Source organism: Phodopus roborovskii, unplaced genomic scaffold (genome assembly GCF_943737965.1).
Source record: "Phodopus roborovskii unplaced genomic scaffold, PHOROB, whole genome shotgun sequence".
NCBI lineage: Eukaryota > Metazoa > Chordata > Mammalia > Rodentia > Cricetidae > Phodopus > Phodopus roborovskii.
The window spans coordinates 32,728,059-32,747,182 of NW_026126433.1; the positions used below are offsets into that span (position 1 = coordinate 32,728,059).

The window sequence follows — 19,124 nt, forward strand, 5'->3', positions numbered from 1 at the left end:
AAGAAACCTTGCTATTTCTGATCTACAGTATTAGGTTAATCCCTTGAAGGGACTTCCTTCCTTCCTTCCTTCTTTCCTTTCTTTTTTTCTTTTTTCTGAGGTAGGGTTTCTCTGTATTGCTTTAGATACTGTCCTGGACTCTAGACCAGGCTGGCCTCGACTTCACAGAGATCCTCCTGCCTCTGCCTTTGAGTGCTGGGATTAAAGGCGTGTGCCACCAATGCCAGGTGTGACATTCTAAATAAGAAATACTACTTTCAGCTTTTCTATGATTCTTTACTCAGTGCACACCAGTGTGCAGATTTGTATTTAATTTTTAACACATTTTTTTTCTCTCTCTCTCCCCAGTGGAATATTTCGGAATGTCCGGCATTGTTGCTTTGATCACAGTAGGCCTGAATTTAGATTCATTAAGCTTTAAACCGAGGATGGAATTCATAATTACTAAGTGAGTTTCCTGCTGTGTGTATTCAGTATATCTCATAGGATTTTGGTGCTTAAGCAGTTTTGTCTTCAAGGAGGAGGCTAATACAATTCCATTTATATATGTTTTCCCATCTGTAAAGTCTTAATGTGCCAACAATGATCAGCATTATTGTTGTTCTTATTCTGAGTCAAGAATCAGCAGTTCAGAGCTCTATGTCTCTGTGATAGAGTTATACTTTGAATTGTGGGTTTTCTTTTCCTTCACATCATACTTGGGAGACAGCATCCTCATGTGAGAAGAAAGTCAGAAACTAAGGAAGGAAGGCAAGAAGGAAGGAAGGAAGGAAGGAGTCACAATGAGGTACATCACCAGCAAAACTTTTACCTGACCTCCCCTTTAGGATGGGATGTGGATCAGTGTCTTCTCTGACCAATACATTAGCCCTTCTCTAAGAAAAAATGCTAGATTGTAGACTTGTTCAGAATCCAGCCACCAAGTCTCAATCCACCAAAGAACTTCTCATCTCAAATGAAAACACATGTGGACAATATACCCTAGCCTTGATTTTTTTCCCCCATGAAAATTTGTTCAGTGTAAAAGTTGTTTTAAAATAATGTCCTTCCAATTTTTCTTTTTTCTTTTGGTGTTTGAATTATCTTGTAAAAATAATACCAGTGATAGACGATGGTATTTTTTTTTCTTTTTTGGCAGAATGAAACAAAATTGGTGCCTATATATACTTTCTTGTTACTTTGAAGTGTTTGTGATCTGTTGTTCTATGACAGCTGAGAACTGAGCATTGGGGGTTTCAGTCCTCCATTCTACTTTCTTGCATGGGAACTCTGAGTGGCTTGAATCAGGAGATAGTAATCACTTGGAGAGTCGCACTGTGTCCTAATTATATCAGATAACATGCTGTATCTGCAACTAAAATGGGGTTTCCCAAGGCTTCTTCCCTACTCTAGATCTGGAGCGCCCTCATGAGGGGACTAGCTTTAGGGCAGAACAGTTGAAAGAGGGAATCAGGAGGAGGCAGGATTTGAGATTGCCTGTAGATGACAGATCTGGTCCTGACTCATGCAAGCCAGCATACAGGGCATCACAGGTTTTTCAGAAGCAATCTGAGAGCAACCTATCTCTCTCCTTTGCTTAACATGTGGTACAGGCAATCAGCACTGCAGAGACTCAGAAGAGGTTAACCAGAGGGCATCAGATGGAGAACGCAGGGCAAGAACCAGGTTTCCCAGATGTGCAGGAATTCAGCTGACTGGAAAGCAGACAGAGGCTTTCCAAAGTAAGGGGAGGAGAATATGCAAGTGGTGAAGAGGCATTATGTCATCCTCAGCTGTCACCTGGTTGTACCCAGGTGCTTCTTTGTAACCATTCTCACTCTGGACTTGCAAATGGCAGCTCCAGTGCCAGATAAACTACTGGCTAACCCCAAAGAAATTGGTAGATCACCAGCTTGGGGAGGGCTTTATTTCTCTGCTTTGTTCTTACTGTTGTGTTGTGAGAGGCACCCCATGAGTTTGGTATGATATAATGACCTGAGTGTCTTAGTGACAAAATACTTTTTCATGTTGACTGTATCTAGGATGGAGGCCACAGCTTCCACTGAGATAGCAGTGTCAGGCATAACATAGATACTTTTATGTGAAAAAGAATATATTTTAAAAGTGCATTGATTAAAATGTCATTTCTTTTTTATCTATCCTAGGTTCTTAATAATGTGTTCATCTGCATATGAACATTTAATATATGGTTTCTTTGGCATTGTTGTTGGCTGTGGAGAAATCAAATATTTCAGATTTCACTCCCTAGTTTTCACTGTCACCCTATTTGTAACAGTGAACTTTGCAAGGTAATGATTATATTTTAAAGTTTCCTTTGTTGTGCTTAAATTATTTTTTGAGTATATGTGCACTCATGCATTCAGATGTATATGCGTGTGTGTGTGTGTGTGTGTGCTTGTATGTGTGCATGTGTGTGCACACATGTGGAAGCCTGAAGCTGATGTCTTACTTTACATCTTTCTCGATCTTATTGAAAATAATTTAAAAAATACATGTTTATTTATACGTGTTTGCATGAACACATATATATTCACATATTTTGATGTCAGAGGACAAATCACAGTAGTCCATTCCACCATGTAGGCCCTAGGGATCAAACTCAGGTTTTCACAGTTGGCAGCAAGTGTCTTCATCTATTGAGACCTTCCACTGCCCCGTTACTGTAGTTTTTGAGACAAAGTCTTTCTTTACCTGAATCTAGAGCTCTCTGCTTCAGCTAGACTGACCTACTGGTAGGTCCCAGGGACATTCCTGTCTCTGCCTCCTGAACACTGGGGATTGAACTCAACTCAAGTTCTCACTCTTGTGCCCCAGGCACAACTGAGCCATCCTTAATGCCCCCAAGCCCCAAGGTTAGATTCTTATGCCCAGAGTTAGAATTTGAAGCAGTAGAATCTAGAGAAAAAAATATTATGCACGCAGGAAACATGCATTGTTGTCTCGGCCTTGGCAATGGCATGCTGTGCAACCCTGGGTGAGTGGGTTTTTTTTTCAGGTTGCTCTTGGAAAGGACTCTCATCACCCCTGAGTGATAGAAACACAAAGTCCTAGGCCTGTCTTGACTGATTCTATTGACTGAGTGGAGGTGAGATCCATAAAACAGTTCTATGTATTGTCAGATCCTTCTGACTTGAGGTTAAAGTTAGAGCACACAGGACTAGATGAAAGGTACACCCCATTCTTGCTGAAGTTCTCATCATGTGTGGTAATCAGTCAGTACCCATGGTGAAGTCATTGGTTAAGCACTTGCCCGTGGACTAAGCCATTGATAGGAACACAACTCTGCAAGAGAGGTGCTTTTGCATCAGTTTATAGGGTGTCTCACCCAACTTGTAAGGGCAGAGCTGGGATTAAAGATTGACTCTATGAGCACCCTACTCGAGTGCCATTGCCTGCCCCTGATAGCTGTCTCCCATAAGGGTTCATGACAGTGTGAGTTCAGTATAGGGCAGTGGCCAAGGGACCTTGCTTTATAAGATGCTATTTTGAATCCAGTATTATGACTTTAGAGAGATGCCATACAGCTCAGGAATCATCATCATGTAATCTAACACACCACTTCTGTTCTCTGTCTAGTTTGTGCTTCATCTGATGCACACTCACTGTATACACGTGACTGTTAAATTAGTAGCCCTCTTAGCAACTTTTATCTGCAAGTTAGCCTTTACTTTCTGCCTTAATTTGTAGGTGCAAGTTTATTTCTGGGCCCAAATCACTCTCCCATACTTGTCACCTTTGGGACCCTGGAACTACTTTGAATTCTTTACAGTAGCCATTGGACACACAGGGAAGTTTCTGACTTGGACACTGGCATGTACAATATGAAACCATTTCCCCCTGTATGCTTGTAATAACTTAGGAATTACATAATAACCTCAAAATAAATCTTTATTTCTAAAACTTTATGTTCTATACAATCATGTAAGTGAAGGTCAGATCAGGATTATTAGGAGGTCACTCAGACACACAGACACACAGACACACAGACACACACACACACACACACACACACACACACACACAGAGTCAATCACTCTGATACTGTTCTTTTCAACCCAAAGGTTGGGGAGAGTATAGCTCCCTTATATAAATGGCTGGTTCTTGGGAGTGAATGAGAGTGGTTGGCCAATCATAGTGTTAATGCCAAGTGCAGTGATCTTCTCTAGTCGGTTCTGATACCAGAAACTGATGGTGTTTTTGAAGACTGTTTTCTAGACTGTGGCTTTAGTCAATACTCTGCTCTATCCAGCTTCCTCCAGTTAGTTCTATGCCACCAAGAGACTGCCAGACTTTCCGTCCACTGTCTTGCCATCAGCAGGAGCTACATTTCATCAATCTCTGTCCTAATTTTTCTTATTTTTTTCTTACTGTCTACTGCTTCTAGGTTTGGCTTATTTTTGTTTGTCTAATACTTTGAGTTGCATCATTGTACTAACTGGTTTTGTGTGTCAACTTAATACAAGCAATGCTGAAGTTTAAGTCAGATAAACCCTTTCCTCCCCAACTTGTTTTTTGGTCATGATGCCTTATTACAGCAATAGTAACCCTAAGAGATAATAGTTTTTGGAAAAAATTATGTAATAGAGCCCAAAAGATTATGAACAACTTTGCAGAAGCCCTAGATGTGGGCAGAAGAGTTTGCCTGGGTTAAGTGCAAAGTGTAAAGGTTAATTGTCGACTCTGTTTTGCTAAGTGATGGAAATGATCTACATCGGTTTGTGTTTTGCTTAGCTGAGAAGACATGTAACTAGTCTATACAACACAACATTTTTGCTGAGGCTAAAACATGTCTGATTTTACTTTTACTGGAGACTCATTTGTCCCAAATCACCTGAAGCACAGTATACACATTCTCTTGGTACAGATCCTCTAAAGGTAGATTCTGAGGGGCTGAAGATGGCCTATAGACAAAGAGCACTGGATGCTCTTCCAGAGGACCTGGAGTATTTCCTAGCACCTACTAGGCAATTCACAACAGACTGTAACTCCAGTTCCAGGGGATCTAATGTCTTCTTCTGGCCTCTGGGGGTCACTAGAAATACAGTTGACACACAGACATACACACAGGCAAAACATCCACATACATAATAAAACAATGAAAAGAAAGTTAGATTTTGAGTTTTGTCAGAAGAGCCCATTGAAAAGTGACCTTAAAACACATTGAAGTATAGGATTCGTTTCTGCCCATTTTTGTGTGTGCATGCATGGTGTGTGTGTGTGTATTGTCTATATATGTATAAATGTTTTATATGTATATGGGTGTATATTGTGAGATGTGCATACATGTGTGTGGAGGAGGCCTGAGGTTGATTGTTGAGACTCCTCTTTGACTGCCCTTCTACCTTACTCACTGAGGTAGAGTTTCTCAGTCAAGCCCAGGGCTCATTGGTATAGCTCTTGTCACAATTCACTCCGGGAATCTCCTGCCTCTGTTTCCTGAGGCTGGAATTGCAGGTGGACCACAACATCCACCAAAATTCATGTGTGTTCTAGGGATCTGAACTTCCAGTCCCCATACTTATTTGTCACATATTTTCACCACTGCACTACCTCCCTAGGCCTAGTGTATGATTCTTGTAGGAGGTAAAGACAAATTTTGTTAAGTTTGTAAATGTGTTTATAGTATTTTTTTGAGGGTCTGATCAGCGCTTCTCCAAATTCCAATTTTTCAGTCATTTTATGGTTTGTCACAGAATATATGAACTTGCCAAGATAAATCCTTATACGTGCAATCCTTATATGTGCAAAATCTCCCATTCTACACATATTATAGTGTGCCCAAACTTCAGATTAGTTCCAGTGACTTATTGATAACCTCTGCTGTTTTCTCATTCCTGGAAACTTTTAAATGAAGTTTAGTGCTGAGTACGTGATTTTAACCATGAATAACATCACTGCATAACATACGTTGTATTTATGTATGCTGTTTTCCTGCCCACAGGTTGCTTACTGTTATTTTAGTCAGCCCTATTTTGATGCATTCAAGTTATGAGTATGATTGGCGATGGGGAGTGGTCATTGCGTGGTCTGGAATTAGAGGCGTTTTTAGCTTACTCTTGGCTCCTGATATTTATAATTTTTCTGAAAGTAAAATAGAGGCACCACATATGGTAGGGAAAATAACCATCTGTTACAATTATTTTTATTCACTCATTATTATTTATTTTGTAATATACAATACCTCATCTTAAAACTTTGAATTAGGTGTTTTTGTTTTTTTTTTTTTTTAAAGCATTCTTTTCAGTATAAAAGGACATTGTCAGAAAAAATGTTTATGTTGGTCATGTGAAAGGGGCCATTGTTCACATAGTGATTATTAATAGGATTATTTGTGGGCTTGATTTTCAATACTGACTGCCTTTGGGGGATATTCCTTAGCTTCAATGAGCCTCAGCTCCTAATTGAGGGGTGAAAGGATGCTTAGTAAAAATAGCTGACACCTAATAAATGCTTAGTGTTACTGAGCACACATATACTGTTTTCCCCAAAGATATCAGAAAGTGTGATAACAAAATACCCTCATCTAGGACATTCAAATCCACTCAGCTGCTAGAACAAAATCTGAGATTCTGGTGATGTATACCAAAGGGCGAAGGAGTTTGTTAATTGTTGCATTAATCATATTCTTTAGTCTTCAGACTCATTTAAAAATGTTTGGCTGAAGCCAGGCATGGTGGCCTTCAGTCCCAGCACTTGGGAGGTAGAAGTAGGCAGATCTCTGTGAATTCAAAGCCAGCAAGGTTTACATAGAAAGTTCCAAGACAGCCATAGCTTTGTAGAGAGATTCTGTCTCAAAACAACAAAACAAAACAAGTCTGGCTGAACACTTTGTGACCTGTAGTGACAAAACTTGGTCTCCTCTCCTGTCTTTATCAAAGTCTTGGACTAGCTGGTCATTCCAGCAGTTCGGAGGTGGAGTGCTGTAGTAGACACCCCAGAACCATGCTGGCAGTGTGAGGGACTTCATCTTTTGTTTCCACAGTGCTGGGGAGCAAACCTTGGGCCTTGCACATGCTAAACAAATATGTTAACACAACCCTAGTCCCTGCACCTTAGTATATATGGGAGTACTGAAGGAGGTAGGGAAGTTTCTAGAAATCTCCAGGACCAATTTCCCACAACTTCCCCCATGAAATGCACTTCAAATCTTTTCCTGGAAGGAGCAAACCATGGCAGCCACCTTCTCATTTGCTGAGGAGTCTGGCAGTGCATATCTGGAGCTCCTGATGGCTGATTGCTGGCCTGGGATTTTTCTCTTTGTTGCCACTGGAAGAATCACTTCTCTTGATAGAGAAATGTATTCCTTCCTGGTCTTTCCACAGACTTAGATCTGTGTTAGGGTTTGGTCTGGGAATTAATCTGGAGCTGAAGAAAGTCTGTGGTTTCACAAAGACGTTAAGGTTTTTGTATGTCCCAAAGGAAAAGAACAACAGCTTAACCTCTGAGATTCTCTCTTATACAATGGATTGGCCTAAATTCAACCTGAGGCGTGTCTAACTAAAGTTTGGGTATTATTTTACAGTGTTTCCTAAGTGTGCATGATATTAAGAATCCCCTGTATTGCACGCCAAACCTATGGTCATGATCTCATGGCAGAGGCCTAGCAGACAGAATATTTGACAAGTACCTCCCATGGCTTTCATCAGTTTTGGGAAATGTTTTGGAGGAGATAATGTTATTAACTTCATTTTTTAGTGAAGGGCATGGGGCTTGTAGGGGTTAACTGGCTCAAAGCACAAGGGAGTCTCTCTTTCAGTGTCTTTATCCCAGAATATACATGATTAGCCATTATTTCTCATTTAAATTGAAAATTAATTTCTGCCCCAGTGTACTACAACCAAACAATGTCCACAAAACAACCCTTTTGATTTAACTTATTAGAGACATAATTTAAAAATATGGGTTGAATTAGAAGTTTTGTAGGTGGTTAAATGAGCATTGTTCACCCCTGGAAAGAGTATTAGATATTTTGGCTCTAACATCTGTATGTTTTGTTTTTAGTTTATATTCTATATACAAGTACTGTCATTATTGACAACAGGAATAAATTCACATATGATGCTTCGATCAGCCAAGACATTAGGTAAAGACTGTGTATTATTGGGAGGTTTATTGGAGAGAAAATGCAAACACAGTATTAATGGAAGGTTATGTAGACATTTCTTATTGGCTTAGAAATGACTTATTTTCATTAATGTATTGTATATAGATAATTCAATAATTGTGATATTGGTTCATATAATTTAATAGAAACCAAATGAGTAGAGTCTTGAAAAGGACAGGTTTTTTCCCTTCTATCAGTATGTGTTGACTAATAGGATGATTCTGCCATACCAGGTTTTCCAGAGACCCAAGTTCCCTTTCTCTTACTGATTCTCTATTCCATAGGTTGCCTTTGTGCTTGCAGGGGAGAAAGCATTCATGACCACAGTCTGGCTAACTTGAGGGAAACTGTTGGTGTCCACAGTCTAACCAACCAGGAAGAATATGTTGGGATGTGGGGACTGGAGGATAAGCAGCTTTTCTCTAGGGATAAATGTATCATTTCCATGCACATTGCATAGGTTAGAGCTTAATTACATGAGACACATGGTTTATAGAACCTGGAAATTTTAATATTTTCCTGGCTGGCAATGTTTTTAGTCAAAAGTCAGGGATTCTATTGGCAAAAGGATGAAGGAGAGATGGACATTGGGAAATACTTTTCAAGTTCTGCTATAGCTGTCTATCTCTAAAAGGAATTTGAATTCAAAGACAAAAATATATGGAGATACAATAAAATTCCAAGTGGGAATATTGAGTATCATCAAAGAGGAACTCGAAACTATTCATAATACAGGCACACGAGAATAGGGAAGTAACAAGTAAACAAATCTTGTTGTGAAATCTAAAGTAAAATCACTGACAGCAGTGGGGTTAAGGGAGGGGTAAAATCTGGGGTGGTAATTGTGCTAATGCCTTAATTTTTTAAAATCACAGGTTTGTGTGCTCTCTCTCTCCCAAGACAAATGGCTGTTCGAAATGCCATTCAACACATACAGCATATTATACGGAATTCAATAACTTTATTTAAGACAGAAAAAATTTTGACAAATGTTAACTGGAATGTAGTAGAAGAAAAAGCAAGTATTGAATACAATCCTGTGAGTTGATAGACAATGTTAGTGTTAATTTCCCTCCCTGGGTTTTCCTGTCTTTCTTGACTTTATTAAAAACATGATTCTGGAAGCAGAGATCCACAGCTAAGCACTATGCCGAACTCCTGGAATCCAGTTGTAGAGAGGGAGGAGTGATGAGCAAAGGGGTCAAGACCATGCTGGGAAAACCCACAGAAACAGCTGACTTGAGCAAGTGGGAACTCATGGACCTCAGCCTGACAGCTGAGGAACCAACATAGGACCAAACCAGGCCCCCTGAACATGGGTGTCAGCTAGGAGGACTGTGCCTCTGGCAGTGGAACCAGGATGCATCCCTAGTGCATGGACTTCTTAGTCTAGATACATGGGGGAGGGCCTAGGCCCTGCCCCAAATGACTTGATTGATAGATTTTGATGATTCCTCTTGGAAGGCCTCACCCTCCCTGGGGAGTGGATGATGGGTGGAATGGGAGGGTTGATGGGGGGCTTAGGAGAGGGAACTGGGACTGATATGTAAAATAAGATTGCTTGTAATTTAAATAAAATTTATTATAAAAACAAAACAAACAAAAAATAAATAAACAAAAAACCCAAACAGACAAACAAACAAAGCAAAACACAATTCTGGGGTTGGAGAGATAGCTCAGTTGATAGAGTGCTTGTCATACAAGTATTGTGACCTCAGTTTGATTCTTAGCACATACACAGAAAAGTCTGGGGTGTGATGGTGTCTGCTTGAGATCACTGGAGTTCGTAGGACAGCCACCCTAGCTTAATCTGTGAGTTCCTGCTTCCAATGATAGACTGTCTCAAAAGATGAATGTCTAAGATTGTCAAAGAATAAATTTAATTAGTGAAAATCCTTTTGAAAAGTAAACATAAACTTGAAAACAACAAAGGGCTATTCTGAGGTTGACCTCTGTTCTCCACACACATGTACATACATGTAGACACACATACACAAACCAACATCTGTGTACATGCTCATACACACAAACCCAATTCTACTAACCAAATACTGGAAAACAGAAGGGAAAATATATTAACTTTGATGTCCTGGTGAAGCTTCTTCTTTGAATTCTGTCCCTAAAGAAAGTCTTTGTGATTGGTCTTTCTGTCAGATACAAGAAGAATGGACATTTGTTCAAAATGGCTGGTTGAATTTCAAGCAATGACCTCTGCCAAGATAATGCTTCTAACAGCTTGAGATCTTGAGAGATCTCTCCCTGTGCATTATAAAAAGCAGCAAACACAGGCTAATGTAGAGAATAATGAAGTATAGATAGGTTTGAAGGATAAATTGGCTTCTAAATCTCCCAAAGGAATATTTCCTTCATGGCAATAGGAAAAAGTGGTCACATACCATGGTGGTTTGCAAGAAAATGTCCCCCCAAAGGAAATGGCACTATTAAGAGGTATAACTTTGTTGGAGGAAGTCACTATGGAGTCAGGCTTTGAGATCTCATGCAGTTCAAGCCACACCCATTGTCTCAGTTCATTTCCTGTTGCCTATATGAGGAAGAACTCTCAGCTCCTCCAGCACTATGCCTGCCTGCATGCTGCCGTGTCCTGCCATGATGATAATGGACTAACCCTCTAAAACTGTGAGCCAGCACTAACTAAATGCTTTTCTTTATAAGAGTTGCTGTGGTCATAGTGTCTCTTCACAGCAATAGAAACCTTAACTAATTCACGTATAGCAAAGCATTATCCAAGTTACACATAGCTCATCATTGCAGCAATTCTGAGTGTGATACTGAAACCTTTATCAAGTACAGTGTTTACCCTGATTTAACCAGTTTTACTTATTTCTAACTTTGTCTCTTTAGATTTTAAAACAGACTCACACTGTTCAGGTTTCCCATATTCACCATGGTCCAAAAGAAGAGTCCCCAACAGATGAAGTTTTAATAGAAGAGGCCAGATTGCATGTAGCTATAATACAAATGGTTGGTATTATTCAAACAATACTAATTTTTTTTTGTCTTACGTGCTTTTAATCCTTATGGTTTGGGGGTGATTAGAAAACCTTTTTGTCTTCTGATATAGTCTACTGACTGTCAAAATTAGTGCTTGAGTTATGGAAATTATTTATTTGGTGTGTGTGTGTACATGTATGTATGCTGTGGAATAACCTTTCTGTATACTGCAAATCTGTAGTACTTTCATTGGTTAATAAAAAGCTGATTGGCCAGTAGCCAGGCAGGAAGTATAGGCAGGACAACTAGACTGAGAAGGATGGGATGAAGAGGGGTGGAGTAAGAAGAGTCGCCAGCAGACACAGGGAGAAGTGAGATGAGCATGCCACACTGAGAAAAGACACCAAGACGCATGGTAGAGTGTTATGAGCAGCTTGCTCACCAGCCTGGTCCCAGAGCCCAGTCAGCCCCCATATAACACACAGAGACAATGTATTAGATATAAAGAGGTTGGCCTGTTACTAGCGTTTCTTATTGGCTAGCTCTTTCTTAAATATTAACCCATTTCTATTGATCTAAGTGTTTCTACATGGTCTTATCTTACTGGAGAGAGGGTCTGGACCTCTGCTCTCTTAATCGCTACATCTTGAATCTCTTACTCCATCTCCTAGAATCCTCTTTGTCTCCTTGCCCAGCCTATCTTGCCTTCCTATTTGCCAACGGTGCTTTATTCATTACCAATAAGAGAAACATATTTACAGAATGACATCTCCCATCAGTAGAGTGCAGATAATAACAAGCCTGAGCTATGGGTTGAGCATTTATAACTAATATAAGCCCCGGTGTGTTTATTTGAGAGCTGCTGGAGGATGGAAACTCCCCTTACAATTGTAAGGGCCAGAAGTTGATAGAGTGTCTTTCTCAATTGCTCTTATTTTTGGAGACAGTGTATCTTACTGAATCTGAAGCCCACTGATTTGACTAGGCTGGTTGGGCAGCACAGGTGTGAGCCACAGTTCTCAGCCGTTCCATGTACGCTTTGATCCTTTGTAAGTTTTATTTAAATATAAATATTTATAAGTATAGAATATTAAAATATAAAAACTGTTTTTAGAGTAGCTTTGAAAAGCAATGTAATGATGGAATCCTTGGAGTAGAGGCAGCCCGAATATTAATTGGCGCAACCAAAAGCTACTGCCCCATCCATGGAAAGTAAGTGAGACACATTTTTTTCTTCTCTCTCCCTCTCCTTTTCCTTCCCTCCACCCTCCTTCCATCCTTTTGTTTCTCTCTCTCTCCTTTTCTTTTTTCATGCTGGGCTGAGCATGCTAGGTAAACTATCCTCTCTGTCTATATTCTTACCCCTTATTTAATGACTTTGAATGTCATTAAATTTTATTTTTTTTCTTATTTTATGTATCGATCCCAGTTCCCTTTCCCTCCCTCCCTCCCATGCCCTGACCCCCCTGAATGCCCCTCTTCATCCTGACTCTAACCCTCATGAATTTCATTAACTTTGGAGGCGATCCAGTTAAATAAGAGACAAGGGAATCCATGAATGAGAAACTACAAAGCTTTAATTGGTCTTATAATTATTTTGTGTTTATGTCATGATGGCAACAGCTCAGTGTCTTAGAGATGTATTGATATCTGGTCACCATCCCAGCAAACATTAGTGAATGGATGATTGGAGACAAAGCTGTAAAACAGCAATAGAGATACCAGCTTGGTGGCCATCAATATTTCAGCACTTTGGTCATCTCTGTGGGTGACCTGTCACTGGCCTGGGGATTACATTTGGGAAAGCTAGGACATTCAGTTTCCTTTAGGGTCAGGTAACAGGAGACAAAAGGAAGCTTAATTCCAGAACCCCTAAGGGGCTGGTCTAGAGAAACTTGAATTCTGTCCTGGGTCAGAAACGGTTCTAGGAACAGGGGCACCGAAGTCTCGGGCTGAAAATGTTACTGAAACATGACTGTGGTAGACAGACTAGTATGTGCAGGAGCTGAGGCCTGGGAAAGCATATTCAGTAGGCCCACATTAAATTAATGTCTAGTGTATCTTCCTCTCTTTTCCTGTCCCGAGATACTATTTTTTAACAACACATATGTATATTTTTTCTTAGATTCATGAGTATTTCTGATGTTTCAACTTATGTGAGAGCTAGAAGTTGGCTTATAAAGTTTAAAACCATGTTAACTTACTTGGAATATCACAAAGAAAGGATACTTTTCACTGTACCTGGGTAAGTATTATGAACCTTTGAGAGTGTCATACTCAGAATATCACCTTTTCAACATTTTCAGAGTAAGACCCCCCCCCTATTTGAAGTAATTCTGTGGCAGATTTTCACAGGTTAAGTAGTGACTGAACAGTTTGCCTCTTCCATTATGTTTCAGCAACTTCATTGACATTTTAGGTGGCATTTTAGGGCTAGCTCATGTACGTGGTCTCTTGCACTGTTCATCATGGTAGAGGACTGAACAAGGGTGAACCATAGCTACAGTGGGCTGCTTCTAGCTCAGTGCAACTTTGTAGAATGAGATAGTTGTATCAATGTCTAATATTAAGGAAAAATCAACACTACCTTAAGAATGCCTATCACCTATATATTTCCAAAATACTATAAAATACGTATTTTGTTTGGCATGGATAGAGTTATATAATTTTTTCCTGTCAAACAGGAACATAGCAAGAATATTTTTGCTTTCTTTCATTGAATACATTTAAAGAGAACATTTAAAAAAAAGTAAATCTAGCATCCTGTTATACATTCAGAGCATTCATTTCATTTCTCATTGCTGTGATGGGATACTGGACATGAAGCAAGTCAAGGAAGACTAATTTTGGCTCACAGTTTGAGGGCAATAGGCCATCATGGCAGAGGCAGGGTAACACTGCTAGCTCAGACCTGGGCAGACCAGGAAGCACTGAGAGATGAGTGTCTGCCTGCCCATCTCCTTCCCTCCCTCTGCACACCCCACCTCCACAGTCACAGCTGCTGTGTGTTTATGAGTACAACAGCCATGTTTTATCCAGAAGACAGCTCCCCATCATATTCTTCTCCATTCTTTGGTTCTCACAATCCTTGCACCTCTCTTCCAAGATGTTCCCTGGGCCTCAGAGGAGGCCACATAAATGTTCCATTTGAGGTCAAGCACTCAGCAATGCCTTAATCTCATTGTTTTGACCAGTCATGAGTCCCACTTGGACAGCAACCCACTGTAAAAGATGCCCCTCTGGTGGAGGCTGAGAGCTGTGTGAGTCTATAGGTACACACACACACACACACACACACACACACACACACACACACACACACACACGGAAGGTAGTTTAACTAACTACTTGTCCATTTGACAAAGCATCAGCTTCAGGTCCACAGTAAGGACTGTCAGCTCCCTAGCAGTGGGCTTTTGGCCAGATCTATAGTGGCAGGCATCTATTCCTTCCAGGGGAGTGGACCTCAAATCTAATCAAGATGTGCTTGTTTCTCTCGGAACATCCTTGCCAATATTGAACCAGTGGGCACATCTTGACAGGTAGTTCAGCATGGAAACCCTCAAGGTCTAAAGCACATGTGACTGTTGACAACTTTTCTATATTGACAGCCTATATAGCACCTTCTATCACTATGAATGTATGTGATAGGAGCTTCCAGCCCTGTTTCAGCTTCATTTTCTGTGTTCCGTATCCAGAGTGTGTGTTGTCCTCAGTAATAAGGATTTAGAATTGTAGTTATTGGTTTTTTATTCTTTACTCTGGTGATTGTTGAATATGTTTCCTGTTTAAAAATTTTCCTGTTTAAAGAGGAGCTAACGGGCCCTCAGACTGATAGCTGGGAATCCAGCATGGGATTGACTCAGACCCCCTGAATATGGGTCTCAGTTAGAAGGACTGAGCAGTCTAAGGGACCTCAGACAGTGGAGCCAGGATGTATTCCTGATGCACAAAAGGACCTTGCGGACGCATCCCCCATGGAAGGATACTCCCTTAACCTAGAGACAGGAGAGAAGCCCTAGTCCCTACTTCAAATGACCTGTCAGATCTACATGACCCCACCTGCATGACATTGCCCTACAGGTGGACTTGGGGTGGGGGGATGGGAGGGGAGGGTGGCCAGGGTGCATGTGAGGGGGGAAGAGAGGGGAAGAGGGAGGAAGAGAGGGAGGGAGAGAGGGAAGGAGAAAGGGAATGAGAGAGGGAGGGAGAGGGAACTGGGATCAACATGTAAAATTTAAAAAAAAAAATTTCTGTTTAAAAAACAATGCTGATGAACAACACATTTTCCACTATGTTTATTGTTTCTTGCTTTTGATTTATTATATACAGTAACAGAGTCATCCTTTTGTCTTCCTCTCTTATAATCACTATGTAAAGTGGCTAGTTATTATTATTAATAGTAGTAGTACTTTGTTTTTTGGAGACAGGGTTTCTTTGTATAACCATGGCTGTCCTGTAACTCACTCTGTAGACCAGACTGACCTCAAACATAGTGACTAGCCTGCCTCTGCCTCCTGAGTGCTGGTGCCACCATTCCTGTTACTCTGTTACTTTTAGTTATATAGTTCATATTATTTCTAGTTTGATTTGTTTAGACAGATGTTGGACTTCACAGCTTACTTACTATACTTTAAATGACCTGACATTTTATTTGTTCTTATTTTTTTCAGGAATAATAAATTTCTGATTTTTGTCTACCGAGTTATAATTTCAGAAGAATTTGATTATGCAACATATATTGTAACAGTGATGTATATTTTCCCTATGATAATACATATATGGCCAACTGCAAGAGAGTTAAATATATCTGCACTGATATCCATAAACTACTATTTTATGTTTTTATATACATTAGAATCAGCACTGAAGGTAAGTGGAAAATAGAAATATGTTGCACAGAAAAGAATAATTCATATATTTTGAATCCATTTTTGGCTACCTTATTATCAAAATAATTTGATACCAGAAGTTACTTGTTATTACAGCTGATGGATCCTGGGATGTTCACAGCCTTAGTGCCAGCCTTGATGATCAGCTAGGTAGAAAACTGATATTTCTCCATAAATGCTTCCGTCAGGTTCTTCCTGAAATAATTCAGGGAATGAATACATAAATACAAATGAAGTGGCTTGAGAGCCACATACCTGGACAGGTGGCTTGGTGACAGTTTTATTATGCTTCATCATTAATAGTTTTTTTTTTTGCTGATTTTAAAATTATTATTTTGGTATTGTAGCTCCGTTATGGATTCTATATTTTGAGTCATGTTAAACATTTTGATGTGGGAAATTAATGATTTAGGGAAATTCCAGACAAGTAGCTTAAAATTACACTTTTAAAATACAACTCATAGGGCTGGAGAGATGGCTCAGTGCTTAAGAAAGGGGACTACTCTTGCAGAGAATCTGAGTTCAGTTCCCAGAAGCCACTCTGTATGGTGTAGGCAGAGGTTTTTCTATACTGTCAGACAGCTCTGTCTCATCGGCTGGCTCCCAAATAACCACACAGAGACATAATATTAATTAGAAATGCTTGGCTGATAGCTTATGCTTGGTTTTGGCTAGCTCTTATAATTTAAATTGACCCATTTCTATACATCTATGTGGTGCCCTGAGGCTTGCTTACCTCATGTACATACTTCCCATCTTGCTAACTCTGCAAATCATGGCATGTCCTCTGACTGTGCCCTTCTCCCTAGCATTCTCTCTGTCCCAAACATCCTGTCTAGCTATCAGTAATCAGTTTTTTTAAAAAAAATTAAAAATGAGAGCAACACAACTTCACCGTGTACAGAAGGATTATTCCACGGCAACCCATAACTGTAACTCCAGATCCAGGGCATGAGATACTCTCTTCTGAACTCCACGGGCTCCTGTACACAGGTGGCGTATATAAACATACACATAAAATAAAAAAAATAACATCTAGGATACAATTCATTTCTAGTTAACTTGTAATTTTGATGTTAACATGTAGTTATCATGGGGTAACATATATTCTGCCTATTTTTTAAACAGATACTAATTTTAAAAAGGAAATACTTTCTTCAGAATTGGAATACTTTGGATTTTTTCATCATAGTTATGGGAATCGTTGATATATTGTGCATGTACTTTGTCAAGCTGAGACCAGACAGTTTGCTTCTCATTCAGTTTACAGTGGTAATAGGATATTTAAGAATAATTAGGTTTCTACCTATCTTTAAGGTAAGGCTTCCTGTGCTAAAATACTGGTTTGCTGCATGGTTTACTAAGGGATTTAATGAGCTTTGCTCATATGAGATAAAGGAGAAAAAGGAGCTGTTTTTTCCAGAATGTTCTTCGAATAGGTTTGCTCTCTTACTTTCCTTCTGTCATTGCTTATACCTTGCCTTCACAGAGGTTTTTTCAGTCACACCAGAAAAAAGCAGAGACCTGAGCTCTACACCCTCAGCTTTATACCCCCTTCTTTTGGTCCTTCTCCATCCTCCTAGTTTTTAATTTCCTTCCATTTATTAGTGCTACAAATTTAGTGTTCATGAGAATTGTTATGCAGAGTTGCATATGCAAAACCCACTTAAAGGACTAATTGTGATTCTATGGCATTTGCTTTAGGAGTTGAGACGTGAGCTAAGAACTCATGTAATACAAACAACTGGAAATCAAGATGAGTAGTGAGGCTAAGACATAGCATGGGGGAATTTTCTCTAGACAATCGGTTTTTATGTAGATGTCTTGTGCACATAGATGCAAGATAGTTTTAGTTGTTTGGCACAGGTTTTCTTTGTGTAGCCCTGGCTGTTCTGGAACTCACTCTGTAGACCAGGCTGGCCTTGAACTCAGAATTTCCTTGCCTCTGTTTCCCAAGTGCTGGGATTAAACACATGTGCCACCACCACCCTGGACAAGATAATTACTTTAGAAGTAGTACTCCATGCAAAGTTGTAAAGATGTAATAAAGTTTTAAAGATACATTTTTTTTTGTGTGTTAGCCAAGATTTTGTGTGACTTTTAGGGAATAGATGTGAAAAATACATGTATTTCAGAAGGGGAGTCAATGACAGGCCAAAGTAGGCATTTCAAGTCCATCATTGCAAACCTATGAGTTTATTGGGTTTACTTAACATGAGTATGGGAGAGGGGTTACTTAGAGGAGTGACTCAGAGTTGACATGTCAGTTTCCTTTCTCCAGCAGTCCTCCTCGTTATATAATATTGGGAAAAGGCCTTGTGAGCCTTGTAAGTTTCAGGAACTTTCTGATACTTGTGAGTGGTTTACTTCTTGAGTCTTAAGTTTTTCCCTAGAATGGAATGTTTCAATTTAGAGGAGATTGTTAAACAGACAACTCTATTGAGAGAGTGCCCTGCAATTCTCAATCAGTTAGCCCTTCTGTCTTGTATTGCCTGCACATAATCATAGTGAAGTGGATTTAATATTATTATATAGTTGAGTTTTTAAATTAAGCACTTACTTTTTGCCAGGAACTGGGGATAGTACTTTAACTTATCCAGTTAAACTCTTCCGAGGTAGGTGTAATTACTACATAAAGTTAGGTGCTCTAAAAATTAGACTCAGCCCAATGTGACTTTGAAATGAAACATATCTGTCTCAATGAATGCTGGGAGAACATTGGAGATCTTTATTTTAGATGCCCTAGGAGTCAGTGGTCAGTTCAGGGGTCATCAGTGTGTCACAGAGGAAGATCCCTCTACCCCCAAATTCATAATCAAAATGGCAGCTAATAAATATCTTATTCTGTTGTTTTAATTCCTGCACTGTGATACTGTTTTCTGGTTACTTTATCCTCTCTTGATATTGAGTCTCTCATCAAATACCCCTGTGCTCTGGCCCAGCATGGTCTCTGTGGGGAGCCCCTTGCTGTGTGATTGATAGTTGGCTTTGGAGCTGTGGCTTCATTGGATTTCCAGGCCTTACATATTACCTTCATTTTGTTCAGGAAGAAATGGAGTCCTCAGACTCACAGGTAGCTTGCTGAAGGTCACAGAGGTGGGACTGGGTAGCTGGTATAAGAGATCTCAATCTCTGAGTGCCTTCACCAGCAGGCCTCAGCGTAACAGTAGAGAAAT

General features: G+C 39.8%; 1 protein-coding gene across 1 annotated transcript in view; it reads left to right on the top strand.

Moving 5' to 3' along the window:
* Slc9c2 (solute carrier family 9 member C2 (putative)) overlaps nt 1-19,124 on the top strand; it is a 54,381-nt gene that overhangs the window by 14,438 nt on the left and 20,819 nt on the right. Inside the window, exons 7-16 of the mRNA XM_051186089.1 lie at nt 349-448; nt 2,145-2,288; nt 5,942-6,110; nt 8,002-8,083; nt 8,980-9,143; nt 10,967-11,086; nt 12,171-12,268; nt 13,182-13,301; nt 15,730-15,928; nt 17,077-17,265. Of these exons, the coding sequence (XP_051042046.1) occupies nt 349-448; nt 2,145-2,288; nt 5,942-6,110; nt 8,002-8,083; nt 8,980-9,143; nt 10,967-11,086; nt 12,171-12,268; nt 13,182-13,301; nt 15,730-15,928; nt 17,077-17,265 (1,385 nt within the window). The remainder of the gene's footprint in view (nt 1-348; nt 449-2,144; nt 2,289-5,941; nt 6,111-8,001; nt 8,084-8,979; nt 9,144-10,966; nt 11,087-12,170; nt 12,269-13,181; nt 13,302-15,729; nt 15,929-17,076; nt 17,266-19,124) is intronic.